General features: G+C 48.9%; 2 protein-coding genes across 3 annotated transcripts; both read right to left on the reverse strand.

Annotated features, from left to right (window-relative positions):
• Position 1: 1 nt before the first annotated feature.
• LOC119288130 (gluconokinase-like) lies at positions 2–1,283 on the reverse strand. 2 transcript variants are annotated; one of them, XM_037567753.1, is made up of 4 exons: positions 1,049–1,283; positions 876–918; positions 649–758; positions 2–553 (listed from the first exon to the last, which is right to left on the reverse strand). In XM_037567753.1, exons 1-4 carry the CDS (start codon positions 1,080–1,082, stop codon positions 90–92), a joined length of 651 nt encoding a protein of 216 aa, XP_037423650.1. In that variant the 5' UTR covers positions 1,083–1,283; the 3' UTR covers positions 2–89. The 2 variants fall into 2 exon arrangements, with proteins under 2 accessions (XP_037423650.1, XP_037423651.1); XM_037567754.1 differs by having other exon boundaries at positions 649–728; positions 1,049–1,281.
• A 388-nt stretch (positions 1,284–1,671) lies between these two features.
• Positions 1,672–5,875, reverse strand: LOC119288131 (WPP domain-interacting tail-anchored protein 1-like). Its single transcript, XM_037567756.1, has 6 exons — positions 5,710–5,875; positions 5,431–5,498; positions 4,108–4,620; positions 2,875–4,034; positions 2,592–2,759; positions 1,672–2,151 (listed from the first exon to the last, which is right to left on the reverse strand). Exons 3-6 carry the CDS (start codon positions 4,601–4,603, stop codon positions 1,927–1,929), a joined length of 2,049 nt encoding a protein of 682 aa, XP_037423653.1. The 5' UTR covers positions 4,604–4,620; positions 5,431–5,498; positions 5,710–5,875; the 3' UTR covers positions 1,672–1,926.
• Between the last annotated feature and the right edge of the window lie 9,825 nt (positions 5,876–15,700).

The following is a 15,700-nucleotide window of genomic DNA, read 5'->3' on the forward strand; positions in this document are numbered from 1 at the left end:
GCTTGTCTGCAAGCCTTTTTACAAGCTGTATGTGGACTGAATACTGTCTGCCCAGTGCAGTCCAGTACACTGACGAAATGAAGCTGGATTCAGAAACAAGAAGCAGCAGAAACTCTCGGTTGTGAGCGCGCCGTTGAGGCCAGCTCCTCCCTGAACTGCGCGACGGTGGCTTCGACGATGGCGTTTGCGGGCACCGTGGCGTCGACGACGGTGATCCCCTCGGCCGCGTCGATCTCCAGCAGGTCGAGCTGGCTCTGCACCAGACTCGCCGGCATGAAGTGGCCCCCTTCCGCCGCCCTCCGCTCCACCCTCCCGGCGATCACCTCCGCCGACGCCTCCAGGCACACGAACTTCACCCTGCAGGTCCCGTAGCTCCCTGGCTTGTAGTTCCGATCACCTTCCCGGAGCACCTCCCTGTACCTCAGCCGCAGCGCCGAGCAGCTGACGGCGACGTCCTCGCCGCGGCCCAGCCGGTCCCGGATGGCGCCGCGCAGCGACTCCAGCCACGGGAGGCGGTCCGCGTCGGTCAGCGGGACTCCCTTGCTCATCTTCTCTGTTTCGTCACCGACAGGGGAGGAGCAGAGAAGTTGAGAGTTTGGTTTCAGCTGAAGAAGCTTTCAGAGATGCACTGCAGTCTGCAGGTAGTACCTTTGTTTGTCTGGGAGTGGTAGTCGTCCGCCTCGACGAAGCCGCAGCCCAGCGCCTCCGCGAGCATCGCCGCCACGGTCCTGCGGCAGAACAGAAAATTGGCATCAGAGCTGAGCAGAGGGCAGCTGCTGCTCGGCTGCTCCCCATGTTGGCATGTTCTCTTCTTCAGTATTGTGAGAGCAAGCAGTAAGAGTAAGAGGGGATGATTTGCTGGAATAAAATCTTACGATTTGCCGCAGCCGCTGACCCCCATGACCACGATGGCCAGACCTACAACCACAAAGGACTCAGCAAGGTGCGGCGAAATTACAAATTGGCAGCAGGAGGCTGGCCGGCCGGATCGGCTCTGCCCCCGCCCCCAAGCAATTTCTTGGAGAGAGAGCGGTGAGCTGAGCTGTACCTGGATCTGGGCGGAGGAGGTCAGGGCCGGCCATGCCGCTCCTCCCTCCGGCGGTCTCTCCGACGCTTCCTCTGCGGCGGCGACGGCGGGACGAGGGAGAAGAGGAGCACACGAAGTAAGCGCGGCCGGCGAACGAATTGAGTGAGTTCGAGTGCCGAGGACGACACCGCTCGTCGCCTTTCCGTTTCTCAGGGTCAGGGTTGACTCTGCTTGCCGTCCCCGTCCCGTCTCTCTCTATATATATATATCTCTGGCCAGCTCACCAGAAAAAGGAAGGGAAAAAAAGGCTATACCCTTCCTCTATGGCCATGATTCAGCATTAGCAGCACGTCGATCTCCAATCTCCACAGTCATCCCCACTGCTCTTGAGATTTTTACAAACCTAATGTCGCAAAGATGCCACCGATGTTGGTTGGTTGGGGAGGATCCATCACAACACCATGGTGCGTTATTCATTGGAGTGTATTCTTCAAATTAAGCAGGTTTTTTTTTCTATGCCGCAGCCCGAGCCATGGCGCCGCAGCTGAGGATGCACGTCGCGGAGGCTTCGTCAGGCCTAGAATCAACGAGGGCTAGCACACCAGCTGAAGAACTCTTCTTCAGACACCATGCACGAGCACAAGGAAGGATGTCAACGAAGCCCATATATTAGTAACACAAAATTCCCACTCAACATCAGCCCGCCATTTTCATCCGCAAGGGAAGGAGGCGTCCCAAAAGGTCTCAGGGCCGGATGAGAGCAGCAGAGTATACATTCAGCGCCGATTCAGTCCAGCACAAGAAACGAAACGACATGAAGAGACGCACACACAGCACCCAAAACTGCGCCATTATTCCGCAAACACAGACAGACGGCGGCGAAACGGAAGGAAACGTGGTTAGGCCATGCGCCCTTCCCAGCCGTTCTCAAGCAGCAGGTGGCACACGGCGACGGCGGCCACCACCGCGAGGAGGGCTGTGGCGATGTACTTCCAGCCGAGTGCCGCCGACGGCTTTATGGTCCGCAGCGCGCCCTTGTCGCCCGAATCCTCCTCCTCCTCCTCCTCTCCGGTGCTTCCCTCCGCTTCCACCTTGCCGTCGATAAGGTCCACGGCTTTCTCCGCCTGAGAGCAGAACATATCATGGATCAATAACGTTTACAGATTAGTAAGTACGATCTTTGTAACGCTTATGCGTGTATGTATGAATGAACAACTTGGCGAAAAAGATCAAGGTGTGCAGGTAACGCTGCAGGTTCGCCAAAATGTAAGCGCAGTGTAAGTGCGAATATTCTTTTAGGAAAATGGCCGGGCCTTGATAAAAAAATTTGATCGATGGCTTCCGCGCTAAGGGCAGACTGGCAACAAAGCTAAACTTGGCTGCTGGTGCTTAGTTATATGAATTCTATTATAAATGTCAAATTTGAAGTTTTCCTGTCAACTTAGTAGCATCTATAGGGGCTGGAGTATGTCCGCTGTAGCACCTCATCATATGCAATGGGATGTGGAGGCTCATGCGCTTTACTTCAAAGAAGAGGCGCAGATAAATTAGAGAGAGATCTCACCACATTCTGTGCTGACGAAGAATCTGAAACTATTTCCTCGGCCGATGTAGTGAACTGAAGTTCGGCATCTTTACCAGTAGCATTTTTGTACAACTTTGTGCCATCCTTGACACTGGTTCCTTTGCACTTGTGAGCCAATACCTTGTTCTTCTTTGTTAACGTAGAAATCTGCAGCCACCACGAAGAGCCAAACCAGCATATGAACATAACGGAATGAGAAAGTAATAACAAGAGCTAATAAAGCAAACATTGATGGTGTGTATGCAATCATGCATATACCAACCTGGAGATGAAGTCGTTCTCTTTCCATTGCAAGTTTCGTGACCAATTCAGTAATAACTTTAGTTCTGAGACCAATGTCCTTGATGGTTGCTACTTTCACATGGTTAGCTTCATGTAACGAGCTCTCTAGGCGTTCAACTCGGCCTCTCAGAAACGATAGCTCTTCACTAAGCTCTAAATTGGTGTCTCCTAATAATGCACACTTTGATTCAGCGTTTTGGGCTCTGGTTTCGGATTTTGAAACCTTTCCTTTCAAATCTTCAATCATATGTTCCATGTCAGATACTGTAGATTTCAGCATACCCTGCTGTTCAGCAAAGGCAGCAACTGATGCCTTTGCATGCTCCAGCTGGGCATTTGACTCCGACAATTCCCTCTCCAAAAGACGGGCCTTATCCGAACCCTGGCTTTTAAGAGAGCTTAACTCCCCACTGAGCTCTACATTATCTTTTGTTAGCTGCATGCACCTTACTTCAGCATTTTGCGCTCTGTTTTCAGCTCTTAGGACATCAGCTTTGAGATTCTTAATGGTACTTTCCAGCGTGCTTAGCTCACTGAGCATCACATTCTCTTTCTCCTGACTTACTTCTGATGATACCTTTTCCAACAACAACTGTGAATTAGATTCCCCGAAATGTTTTTCTAGCTCTTCAACCTGATGCTGCAAGGATAACAATTCAGGGTTTGATCGTGCCTGGTTCTGCACAACTTCTTCAGTTTCAACCTTTTTGCTCTCTTCTTGCATCTTCTCTTGGTTTAATTTCAGAGAAGACAGTTCCATCAAGCTGCGTTCTAACTTCGAATTGAGATCATCTTCTCTAGATCTTGATGCACTTAAACGGACCTGTATGGTATTAAGTTCATTTATAAGTTCCCTGGAAGTTCCCAGGAGTACCTCAGAAGCATTTTCTGCTTCAAACAATCTCCCCGAATTTGTTTCTGTTAATTCCTCCAGAAAAGATGCTTCTTGTGTTTGAAGACGAAGCTTCATTTTAAGTTCTTCTACAGCATATCTTGAATCAGAGAGCTTCTTTTCAAGATCTAGCTCACTTGCTATCGATTGCTCTAACATCTGCAGAACATTTCTTCGTTCATCTTCTGTATGCATGCTAGTGACGGATGACATATGACCATTTTCACACACACCATGCTCAGCAATGCCTGTACAAGAGAGGTTAGAAAGGGATCCAGTTGATGCGTAATAGGGAGAGAACAGAGATAAGTGAGCATTTACCTGCTTGGTCGCTGGAAAACTCAATGGGTTTCTCGAACTTTGCAGACTCCTTTCTGATATCGGCAATTAGATCCTGCATCTGTTTCAAAGAAGCCATAGCAGCATCCAGCTTAGCTTTAACCTTGCCTCCAGATTCTTCGTCATAAACCTTGTCCTCAACATTTTTAGCATCAATCTGAAGAGAACTGATCATGTCATCTAACTCTTGGACTTCTGCATCAAGAATACCATACAAGGTGTCCAACTCGAAGGCATCCTCAGCAGTCTCAGAAGAAACAGATCCACTTTCCAAGGTAAGAGGCTCAAAATCAGTAGCTCGGCGAGCTATTTCCATCACCAGCATCTCCAAATTTAGCAACTTCTCAGAGGCAAATGCAAGGTCGAGTTCTACTCTTGTAAGACTTTCCATGTTGGTTCCTACTGCATTCATCCTATCTGCTGGAGACAGGGAATTTTCTTGGACAAGAACATCATTTCTAGTGTTCTCGGCACTCATAATTCCTTGTGTGTTACCTACACATGAAAATCGCATTAAAAACAAGATGCTGATATGAGATACAAGCAGGCAATACAGAAGATTAAAATAGACAAATATGGAAGGGAACCAGATGAGCAACAAAAACCAGAGCACAACAATGTATCTAGCTTATGAGTAATTCCACTTTTTACCCCTTATTGTGACACTGTGACTACTTTACTCCATTTTATTATTTTCCACAAACTGAAAAGCTAGATCCATTTGTCATGACGACATGAGAGGACAGCTGACTGGTCAGACAACTCGGACATGTATGGGCATACGGCATACCAAATGCCAAATTCGTCAAATTCAACTAAATTCTACGAAATAGTGTCAGTTTTGCAGACACAGGCCCTGCCTTGAGTTTGCAGAAAATAATAAAATGGGATAAGGGCCTGTCACAAGGTCAAAACTAAGTACCTACTAGTAAAATGTGGTAAGGATATAAGCTCATAAAAATGTTCAGGTACCAATCCAAGAGGGCTACTGAACCCACAGGAATCAGCTACCCCAGGTAGCTAGCAATATGTATTATGGGATTGGCTCTGCGCCGACGGAGTGCAGATCTAGATGGTGTGCCGGCACATCGAGAAATCGCCGGGGTCAGCGGGGCTGAACTAATCCCTAGATCGAGGACAGTGTGCAATCCAACATGAATATGAACAATAATCATTTCGAAAACTGAACGAAATTTGATCGTCTTGTCGCTCCCAAACACACGAACAGCACACAGATACAAGCACAAATACACACTTCGTATGTAATATAAGTCTGACTGCAGGTGGAAACTAGAATCTATATACCTCCGACTGAAGGGGAAAAATCGCAGACTTGTGTGCTGCTTGCTCCTGCTGAGCTGCTCGGCCGCTGCCTGCAATCAATCACACGAGGGAGAGAGATAGATCAGTCCCAAGCTGTTGCAATCAGAGAAGAGCCCCGAGCGCATCAGGCCGGCGCCGGCCGCCGCCCCGAGCCTCGCCCAGCCCGCGCGCCGCGCCGCGCCGGGCCCTAAGCCGCCGTCGCAGCGGAGGCGAGAGAGGGAAGGGGAGCGGGGGAAATGGGCCGAGGGCGGGCGCACGCACCTGCGTCCTGCCGTCGCCGGAGCTCCACGATCTGGCCGCCGCCGTCGCCCGCCGCGCGAGATGGACAGAGGGGGGAGAAAAAGCGAGATGCAGTAGCTGTCTAGGCTAGTCGACGGACAGAGGAAAAATCGCAGCTTTTCTGCTGTGACGGGAATCGACGATCCGTCCTTTCGGTGGCCCCACCGGTTGAAGGGCCACCTGGAAATGGCTCTCGGCCTTTACACCGCGAAGAAAAAAGTTCTTCAGCCTTTATATTTATTAGAGAAAAGTTGAAAGAAAAAACCATAATAGTAGCTCGGATTCTTTTTGCGGGGTCTAAGAGCATCTACAGCCGGACTCCGCAAATCCGACTACTTGGCATCGCGAGCCCTCCGTCCGCTTCTCGACTAAGTCGCCCCTGGACCAGAGCCTCTAACTCATATTTGAAATTTGGCTCCCGCTGAAGATTAGGATCTTCCTTTGGCAATGGATCCATGGCCGCCTTCCCTCTTGTGTAGAGGTGCTTAAGCGCAATGATTCTGGTATGTTTTTGTTAGACTTTTGTTGAATAATAAATAAAGATGACCGTATGCATCGATTGATGCAGAGGACGGGGGGTCTTAACCTTCTTATCCTAGCAGCTGCTCTGTTTTGTGCGCGCGGTACTACCAAGAGATTAGTTTTTTTTATATATATCAACACTTAGAATTTATATCTTTGCGGAAAAGGTGCTGCATTTTTGTGTTCGATCGGAACCACCGCTCGTTCTTTGATCGGCACCTCCGAGCAGATTATTTCCCGAACACTGCCCTGGCCGTTCAAGCTTTGTAATAACCATTAATCACGTTTCTTAACAATGGTTTGCTGATGTCGGTTCTCATAACAATATATACTACCTAGCCTTATAAAAACGTCTTGTATTCTGAGATTGAAGGAAACGTGTGGCTATGTCCTCAAGCAAGCAAGTGAAAACTTCACCAATGCATATGACCACGCGTGTTGCTGGATGTCATCCCTATTAGAGTTTCAGTCATATATCTGTAATCTCAACAACCCGTCTCTCCTTCTAAACCGTGTCCAAGTCTATCTCATGTAATCTCTTGTACTCCAAGGCAAGTCTTTGCCCAATATAAATTAACACCGTGGCTGCCTATAGGTAGGTGGAACGCTTATACCAAACTTCTTACATGGTATACAGAGCTAGCCTCTTCCCTATCATCTAGCAAACACAAAACCCTAGCGCCCTTCCATCGCCATCGCCATGAGCTCCAGCGCTGCCGGCCTCAACCTCGGCGCTCCACCATCAGAGAAGCTCGCAAGGGGGAACTACCTCCTATGGAAGGCGCAAGTCTTGCCGGCACTGCGAGGCGCGCAGGTGACCGGTCTCCTCGACGGTAGCGATGCCGCGCCGCCAAAAACAGTGGAGATCACAAAATCAGACAAGACGACGGCCATAGAGCCAAATCCGCTTTATGGTCCATGGATCGCCAAGGATCAGCAGGTCCTAAGCTATCTGCTGAACTCTCTCACACCAGAGATCCTCGCGCAAGTCATCGGTAAGGAAAATACCCTTGATCTATGGACCGCTCTTACCACGTTATTTGCTGCGCAGTCGCAATCGCGAATAACAAATTTGAGGATCGCCATCTCCAACACCAAGAAGGGAAACATGTCCAGCAATGCTTTCATCGCCAGGATGAAAAGCCTCGGAGACGAACTTGCAACTGCAGGCCGTCCGGTGACAGATGGAGAGATGGTGGACTACATCCTCGCCGGACTTGATCGGGATTACGATCCCATTGTTGCAGCAGTTGGCGCCATCAAAAACTCCATCACCGTTGATGATCTTTTCTCGCAGATTTCTGCCTTTGATCAGAGGATGGAGATGCTAGGCGACGGACCAACAGGTTTTCGTTCGTCAGCCAACGCCATGTACAGGGGACGCGGCCAGGCTCGGGGCAGAGGAAGCCGCGGGCGAAGAGGGCGTGGTCGCTCCGATCGTGCCCCTCCATCTCCCGCTCGCGCCGGTGGGAACGGCGGTTATCAGCAACGCCAACACCAGCCACCACCGTAGCAGCATCAGCAACAACATGAGGGAGACTACTCTGAGTGCCAGATATGTTATAAGTACCATGCTGGTGGCGCCAGGGACTGCTGGCATCGGTACGAGGAGGATAAGCCAGAGAAGAAAAAGGCCAACCTCGTCACCAACTCGTATGGCATCGACACTAATTGGTACGCAGATTCAGGTGCTACCGAGCATATCACAGGCGAGCTTGACAAGTTGACGATGCGGGAAAGATATCATGGAGGTGACCAAGTGCACACGGCAAGTGGAGCTGGTATGGATATTACTCACATCGGTAACTCAATTGTTAATACCCCTAAGAAAAATTTTCATCTAAACAATGTCTTACATATCCCTCATGCATCAAAAAATCTTGCCTCCGTTCATCGCTTTACACTTGACAATAATGTTCTCATCATATTCTATCCTTATTCTTTTGTGATTAAGGACTTGGCAACGAGGAGAGTCATCTTTAGAGGGAAATGCGAGGGAGGTCTCTATCCAATCACATCGTCATCTTCTTCGTCATGGTCAAATAAGCAAGCCTGGAGTGTCACCAAGCCATCTTCAGAAAAGTGGCACCGACGCTTGGGTCATCCATCTTCGGTCATAGTTCAACATGTCCTTAGCAAAAATAAACTTCCTTTCGTGTCTAGTATTGAGTCAGTTTGTGATGCGTGTCAACAAGCCAAAAGTCATCAGTTACCATATCCCATCTCTACTAGTGTATCTACTGCTCCGTTACAACTTATTTTTTCAGATGTTTGGGGGCCAGCTCCCACCTCTGTTGGTAGATTTTCTTATTATGTAAGCTTCATTGATGACTTTAGCAAGTTTACATGGATCTATTTGTTAAAGAAACGATCCGATGTCTTTCAAGTATTTAGTAATTTCCAAAGTCTTGTTGAACGCCAACTGAACTCTAAAATACTTGCCATGCAAACAGATTGGGGTGGTGAGTATGAGAAACTCAACTCTTTTTTCCAAAAGATTGGAATTTCACATCATGTGTCCTGTCCACACGCTCATCAACAGAATGGCTCCGCTGAACGGAAGCATCGCCATGTTGTTGAAGTAGGATTAGCACTTCTAGCCCATGCGTCTATGCCTCTCAAATTCTGGGATGAAGCCTTTCTTACTGCCACATATTTAATTAATATTCGTCCCAGTAAAGTAATAAAATTTGAAAATCCCATAACTCGTCTCTTTGGTGTCAAACCAGATTACACATCTCTCCGCATATTTGGTTGTGCATGTTGGCCTAATCTTAGACCATACAACACACGCAAACTTGCGTTTCGTTCCAAACAGTGTGTCTTTTTAGGTTATAGCCCTATGCACAAAGGGGTTAAGTGCTTAGATGTTTCCTCTGGAAGGGTTTACATATCCCGAGATGTTGTGTTTGATGAATCTGTCTTCCCCTTTGAGTCACTTCATCCAAATGCCGGAGCTCTTCTTCGTAAAGAAATACTCCTTCTTCCGGAATTTGATCAAGGGGGGAATAACAATTGTGCTGACCCATGTGCTAATAATCCTTCTAGTTCTACTCTTAATGTGCCTGTACAGGTGGCTGAGGAAAACAGAGTTGAAAATGATCAAAATGACCAAAATCCAGTGCAAAACGGTACCATATTTGATGTGCATGGTGAAGAAGCAGCACACGCAGAACCCGAGGAGGATTCGGCGGTGCCTGCCACGCCTGCGCGTCGATCGGCATCGGATCGGCGCAGATCCGCGCGGGATCGTGCGCCCGCCCGACAGGAGGACCAGGCGGGTCCGGCCCAGTCGTCTGCTGCCTCGTCAACCCACATGCAGGGGACAGAACCAGATGCGTGCATGCCAACAACGACAGGCTCGGGATTGTCTGCGCCTGGGAATTACGCCTCTCAGGACATGTCTAGTCCATCAGCTGCCACACCAGACGCCACAGGATCCAGTGTGTCTCTTCAAACTGCACATGCTAATGAATCTGCGGGATCTTCTGCAACCAGCCAACTTGTGCGATCTCCTGTGCAATCACGACAATCTTCTGCCACCACTTCAAGAGTCATGACTCGGCTACAAAAAGGTATTAAAAATTCCAAAGTATGGACAGATGGAACTATACGATATGGTATGTTATGCATTTCAGGAGAACCCACAAAATTGAGTGATGCACTTGGAGATCCTAAGTGGAAAAGGGCTATGGATGAGGAATATGATGCTCTCATGAAGAACAGAACATGGCACTTGGTACCAAGTCAAAGAGGTAAAAGTATTATTGATTGCAAGTGGGTTTACAGAATCAAAAGGAAAGCAGATGGCTCCATCGATAGGTACAAGGCACGTCTAGTTGCAAAAGGGTTTAAGCAACGATATGGTATTGATTATGAGGATACTTTTAGTCCTGTTGTCAAAGCTGCTACAATAAGACTTGTGCTAGCCATTGCAGTTTCCAGAGGATGGAGCCTTAGACAGCTAGATGTTCAGAACACGTTTCTGCATGGTGTTCTGGAAGAGGAGGTCTATATGAGGCAACCACCAGGGTATGAAAACCAACAAACACCTAATCATGTCTGTAAGCTTGATAAAGCCCTTTATGGTTTGAAACAGTCACCTAGAGCATGGTTCTCAAGGTTGAGTTCACAATTGAAGCAGCTTGGTTTTATTTCATCCAAAGCAGACACATCTCTCTTCATCTATAATAGGGCAAACACTGTGGTTTTTGTACTTATATATGTTGATGACATTATAGTTGCAAGCTCCTCTCAAAGTGCCACTAATGCTCTTTTGCATGATCTGAGTTCAGAATTTGCCTTGAAGGATCTTGGTGACTTAAATTTCTTCCTTGGCATTGAGGTTAAGAAAGTTCAAGATGGCATAGTCTTGAAGCAAGAAAAGTATGCCATTGAACTTCTGACACGTATGGGAATGAAGGACTGCAAGCCTTCACCTACACCATTGTCATCTTCAGAACAACTTTCAGCTTATGAAGGAGTGCCACTTAATGAGGAGGAGAGTACAAAATATAGAAGTGCTGTTGGAGCCCTACAGTACTTGACATTAACACGGCCAGACATATCTTTTGCAGTGAACAAGGTTTGTCAATATTTGCATGCTCCTACTTCTGTTCATTGGACATCTGTCAAAAGGATTGTACGATATATCAAACATACTGTGAGTTTGGGTCTTCAGTTCAGACGTTCTAGTTCTACACTTGTCAGTGCCTTCTCTGATGCAGACTGGGCAGGATGTAGTGATGACAGGAGGTCAACAGGAGGATTTGCTGTGTTTTTTGGTTCGAACCTTATTTCTTGGAGTGCCAGAAAACAAGCCACAGTGTCAAGGTCAAGTACAGAAGCTGAATACAAATCGCTAGCTAATGCAACTGCTGAAATTATTTGGATGGAATCATTACTCAAGGAACTTGGAATTAAGCAACACCGTGTCTCATGTTTATGGTGTGATAACTTGGGAGCCACCTATCTCTCTGCTAATCCAGTGTTTCATGGTAGAACCAAACACATTGAAATTGATTTTCATTTTGTGCGAGAAAGAGTGGCAGAAAAGAAGCTGGATATAAGGTTTATTCCATCCAAAGATCAAGTTGCTGATGGGTTCACAAAAGCCTTGCCAGTCAAATCATTTGACGAGTTCAAGAAGAATCTCAACGTGGGGTAGTTTAGATTAAGGGAGGGTATTACAGTTTCAGTCCTATATCTGTAATCTCAACAACCCGTCTCTCCTTCTAAACCGTGTCCAAGTCTATCTCATGTAATCTCTTGTACTCCAAGGCAAGTTTTTGCCCAATATAAATAAACACCGCGGCTGCCTATAGGCAGGTGGAACGCTTATACCAAACTTCTTACAATCCCGGCCGCCAGCAGAAGTTGACAATACCTGAGACCTGACCCGTAGCCATACATGGCCGGCCGGGTCGCACGTCGGTGTCATGCATTCTGCACTCAGGCGCGAAGGCCGAATCAGTAATGTTGGAACAATCGGGAAAGAGATTGAACTGCTCCTTTTTATGTTATTATTGGACTACCAAAAGAAGCAACACGTACGTACACCGGCCCTTGTCCGCACGTAAAATCGTTTGTTTTAGTTGCTAAAATCAGTACAAAGTTGAGTCATTTGTTTTGAAACGGGGAGAGTAAAAGGAGGCCAGCCAGTGCAAGCGGCAAGTCAAGATAACGACGACTAAAGAAACAAATCAGTTGACGATGTGTTTGGTTACCTGCATTGTTTTTTGCCCATTTGCATACTTGTTTTAGTTGGGTTTGGTTGAGCATATGCGGGCAAAAACCTACATTTGTATGTTGATTGATTGTCTACATATACTTTCGTCACTGCATCGTAACGATGCTTCTATGCACCGCGTTTGGTTGCTCACATTGTATGTGGTCAGATGAGTGCATGTTGTTTGGTTGCTTACACGGGATATGCTTAAAACTTAACAGCTGCCCATAAGACACAGTGCCATGGCGATTGTGATAAACGATGACGAGGACACAAGCAACTAGTTTGCCGTGCCGCCATCCCGAAGCACAACAGCAACAACAACTCGCGGGGGCTCCCGCCTGCAGTAGTAGCTCGGCTGCCTCCGTCCCGGAGAGCAGCAACAACAACTCGAGGGGGCTCCCGAGCAGCAGCTGCCTGGCAACCTCCATCCCGGAGCGCGAGCAGCAGCAGGCAGCAGCCCGACCCAGCGGGGGCGCTTGTAAATCGATGAACTGGTCGATGCGGGGGCCCTCGACCAGCGGCTGGTGGCCCGACAACAATGGGGAATTGGCAAGGGAGGCGGTGAGGCACTGGGTCAGACCGGAGTTGGCGGCAGCAGAGAAGGATCTGGCTGAAATTGGCAGCAGCAGCAGCAGAGAAGGTACTCGCCTCTACGGTTGACGAAACCACGAATCAATCGCCTAAATGGAACCATGACATCGATGTGTCATCGTATAGACTTTATCTCAAATCGAAGTACCGTTGTGTAGATCAGAAGGGATGAAGAAAGGGGATTAGGGAGGATTTTAGTGGAGGTAGGAGAAGAAACCAGGTACAGAGCTCGCATCCCTCCTGCAACAAGACCCACCGCGTGCGCTAAAGTTGGCTCAACCCAGCCTGGCTGGCTGGAAACGACCGATTCGACCGTTCCTAGCGGGCGGGGAGTGCTTTAAGTTTCGTGCGGGCCAACATTTGTATGCGACCCAGGCAACCAAACGGGCCAAATTCATCCCATGCGGGCCTGGCTGATCCTAATGCAGGCAACCAAACGCATCACAACTGTTGCATTATCGGAAGGAGGAGTGTCGGGTATGTGGTGACTCCATCAATCTCAAGACTTGTTGGTTCATAAAAAAAAAGATAACCACCGTTCATAAAACATCCACATCTATAAAAGTGAGTGTACGGGTGTGTATGCAAGCATCCACATCTATACTTATAATGTGTTTCTAAAACATACTCCTTCCGTTTAAAAAAAAATGACTAAACACCTAGGCGATGGCGGCAGCGGTGGAAAAATTAGACGACGCCGGCCAATCGACGGGGGGAGGTGGAACGGGAGATGGTGGCAGAGAATACTCAGAAGTGGACAACTGGCTGAGAGCAGCGGTAGCTTCGCAATGTAGCCGCCGGCACCGCAGCGGACACCTTCGGCGACGCCATAGGCTACACCGCCATCGCCGGAGAACCAGCAGTTCTCCCTGGAGTACAGAGCGGCGCGGAGTCTTGCTCGGGCTGTGGCGACAGATCCGGCCAACTCCGACCGCTGGGCCTCGGCATTTGGAGGTGTTGAGTAAGTATTTTCTTCTCTCCCAAACCCTTGTTTAATTCATTAGTGGTAGGTTAGTACACAGTTTAGGCAATCATTAGTTAGGTTTGACCAAACCCTAGGTTAATGCAACAGTGATTCATCTAAGTTAGTTAGTTGGATGCAGTAGTGATGCAAAACTGAGGCAGTAGTAGGATTTTGCACCTAGGTTAGTTATTGAGATAGTTGTTGGATGCAGTAGTGATGCAGCATTGAGGCAGTAGTGATTCAGAAAAGCATGGTGGAATCAAAGAAGAGGATTTGTACTGAATTTTGTAGTCAGTGGGCATGACCGAATTTTGTAGCAAAAGACACTTCTTCAGTTATGTTTATAAATTGTGTACAAGTTACAACTTGTTTTGAATTAACACATTATGTAATGCAGTCTGGATGATGACATTTGAGAGGTGAGGCTACATTTTCAGGGGAGAGATAACATGGAAAGAAGGTTCTCTGTTTCAGACATCACTTTTCTCAACTTGATAGCACTGACCAAAACTGAAAGCTATGGGTCAGATGACTACATGTACTAGGTAAAAAAAGAAGGAATTGGACAGGATAGTTTATTGCTTCTGGACGGTCAAGATGCAATTGAAGAAATGATAGACCACTCTGATTTCACTTTGCTGAATTCATTGTGGCCAAGGCAAATGAAGATAGAGATGTTGAATTTAACATGCTCACAATGCTTATGAAGAATAAGTTTCAATAGGCAGTCCAGCAAAGCTGCAACTTGAACATGGCAGAAGCTCCTGGTGGTGATGATGTAGATGATGTTGCTGAGGATGGAGGTGCTGCTGGTGAGGATGGAAATTTTGGCCGCATGCGGAGGAGGTGCAACGTCGACGGGAAATGCAGACGCCGGAGCAGCGCGCCAACCCCATCTACGCACTGGACTCTCTCGAATAGGAGTTCTGGTTCGCCCTCGAGCACGAAGAGCAGCGCCGGCGCGGCGTCCAGCACGTGCTGGTTGGCACCCCCGCCGGCCCTCGTCGTGCGCGAGGAGGACCAGGAGGAGGAGACCGCCTACCAGGCGGCGCTGGCGGCCGCCATGCAGACCAGCGTGACGAGGAGTGGTGCAAGGTGGCGGCGGCGTACCAGATGCGGCTGGCGGAGGCCACTTGAGAGACTGACTGAGGGCACTCAGTTAGCTACAACCAATCTCAAGAAGAAAGGGAAGGGGGGACATCAGGGCTGTTTTTGAGGGTGGTCGAGGAATCACATACCTCTGGTGTAGCCACCGTGGGCGATATTGGATGGCTCGACAAACGTTCTTCTACCTCCTACAAACTTAGCGCTTCTTCCTCCGGCGAACTCAAAGGATACATGATGCTTCTCTAGACCAAGAATTCCGGGATTTGATGGATTTTCTAATGGAGATTCCGGCCAAGAACACTTCATTCATATAGCAGCGTACTCCAATCCGAGTCGGGACTCAATTGATTTATCTGTTGGAGAAGGACATGGGAGCAAGATGTTTGTTAGAGATTCAAATCAAACACGGGAGCAGGACGATGTCCGCCAGAAAATTCAGAAGCCTACTATGGTGCAGGCCGGAGATGACTGGCGGTGCCGGACAGCTCACAGTGTGGCGCGTGCTCCCGGCCGGCGCTGGTGCACAGCGTACTCACCCTGCCTCCTCTGGCCATGCTCTCCCTCCACCAGTAGCGCGACTGCTGAAGCCCAATCCACTCTGTCATCGCCTCTGCTCCTACCTGATGCAAACACCTCCGCATACATGGTCGACTGTCTCCCGTCGTCCTCTCCTTCGGCCACCCCTTGAATATCCGACGCCCGTGCCTCCTTGCCGTTCCGTCGTCCTCTGCTGCGGCCGCCACTTCACTAGCCGACGCCCGTGCCTCTTTGGCTTGGCCTCCTCTGCCTCCTCATGTTGTCCGACAACCAACGCCACTTCTCCACCTCGACGCGTGGCGGAAGTCGTCTCCGCCGCACACGCCCCGGTGAGCGTCGTCCATCCTCCCGCGCGACGCACGACGACCGGACAACCACCACCAGTGCCCCGCCTCGCAGCGTCGTCTCCATTGCACACACCCCGGCGAACGCCTTCCATCCTCTCGGCGTGCGCCCTTCATCCTCCCGCGCGAGCCACGGCGGCCGTTGGCGCATGATGGAATGAGCGAAGCCGCCGGTGG

The sequence above is a fragment of the Triticum dicoccoides genome, chromosome 4A, assembly GCF_002162155.2.
Source record: "Triticum dicoccoides isolate Atlit2015 ecotype Zavitan chromosome 4A, WEW_v2.0, whole genome shotgun sequence".
NCBI lineage: Eukaryota > Viridiplantae > Streptophyta > Magnoliopsida > Poales > Poaceae > Triticum > Triticum dicoccoides.

Excerpts from the sequence above, each read along its gene's own strand:
- LOC119288130 (XM_037567753.1), bottom strand. The coding sequence starts at position 1,082 with ATGGCCGGCCCTGACCTCCTCCGCCCAGATCCAG. Across the intron at positions 759-875 it reads GTCAGCGGCTGCGGCAAATC|CTCTGATGCCAATTTTCTGT; the intron begins GTAAGATTTTAT and ends CCCTCTGCTCAG. Across the intron at positions 554-648 it reads CCACTCCCAGACAAACAAAG|AGAAGATGAGCAAGGGAGTC; the intron begins GTACTACCTGCA and ends GTGACGAAACAG.
- LOC119288131 (XM_037567756.1), bottom strand. The coding sequence starts at position 4,603 with ATGAGTGCCGAGAACACTAGAAATGATGTTCTTGTCCAAGAAAATTCC. Across the intron at positions 4,035-4,107 it reads GTTTTCCAGCGACCAAGCAG|GCATTGCTGAGCATGGTGTG; the intron begins GTAAATGCTCAC and ends TCTCTTGTACAG. Across the intron at positions 2,760-2,874 it reads GAGAACGACTTCATCTCCAG|ATTTCTACGTTAACAAAGAA; the intron begins GTTGGTATATGC and ends TGGTGGCTGCAG.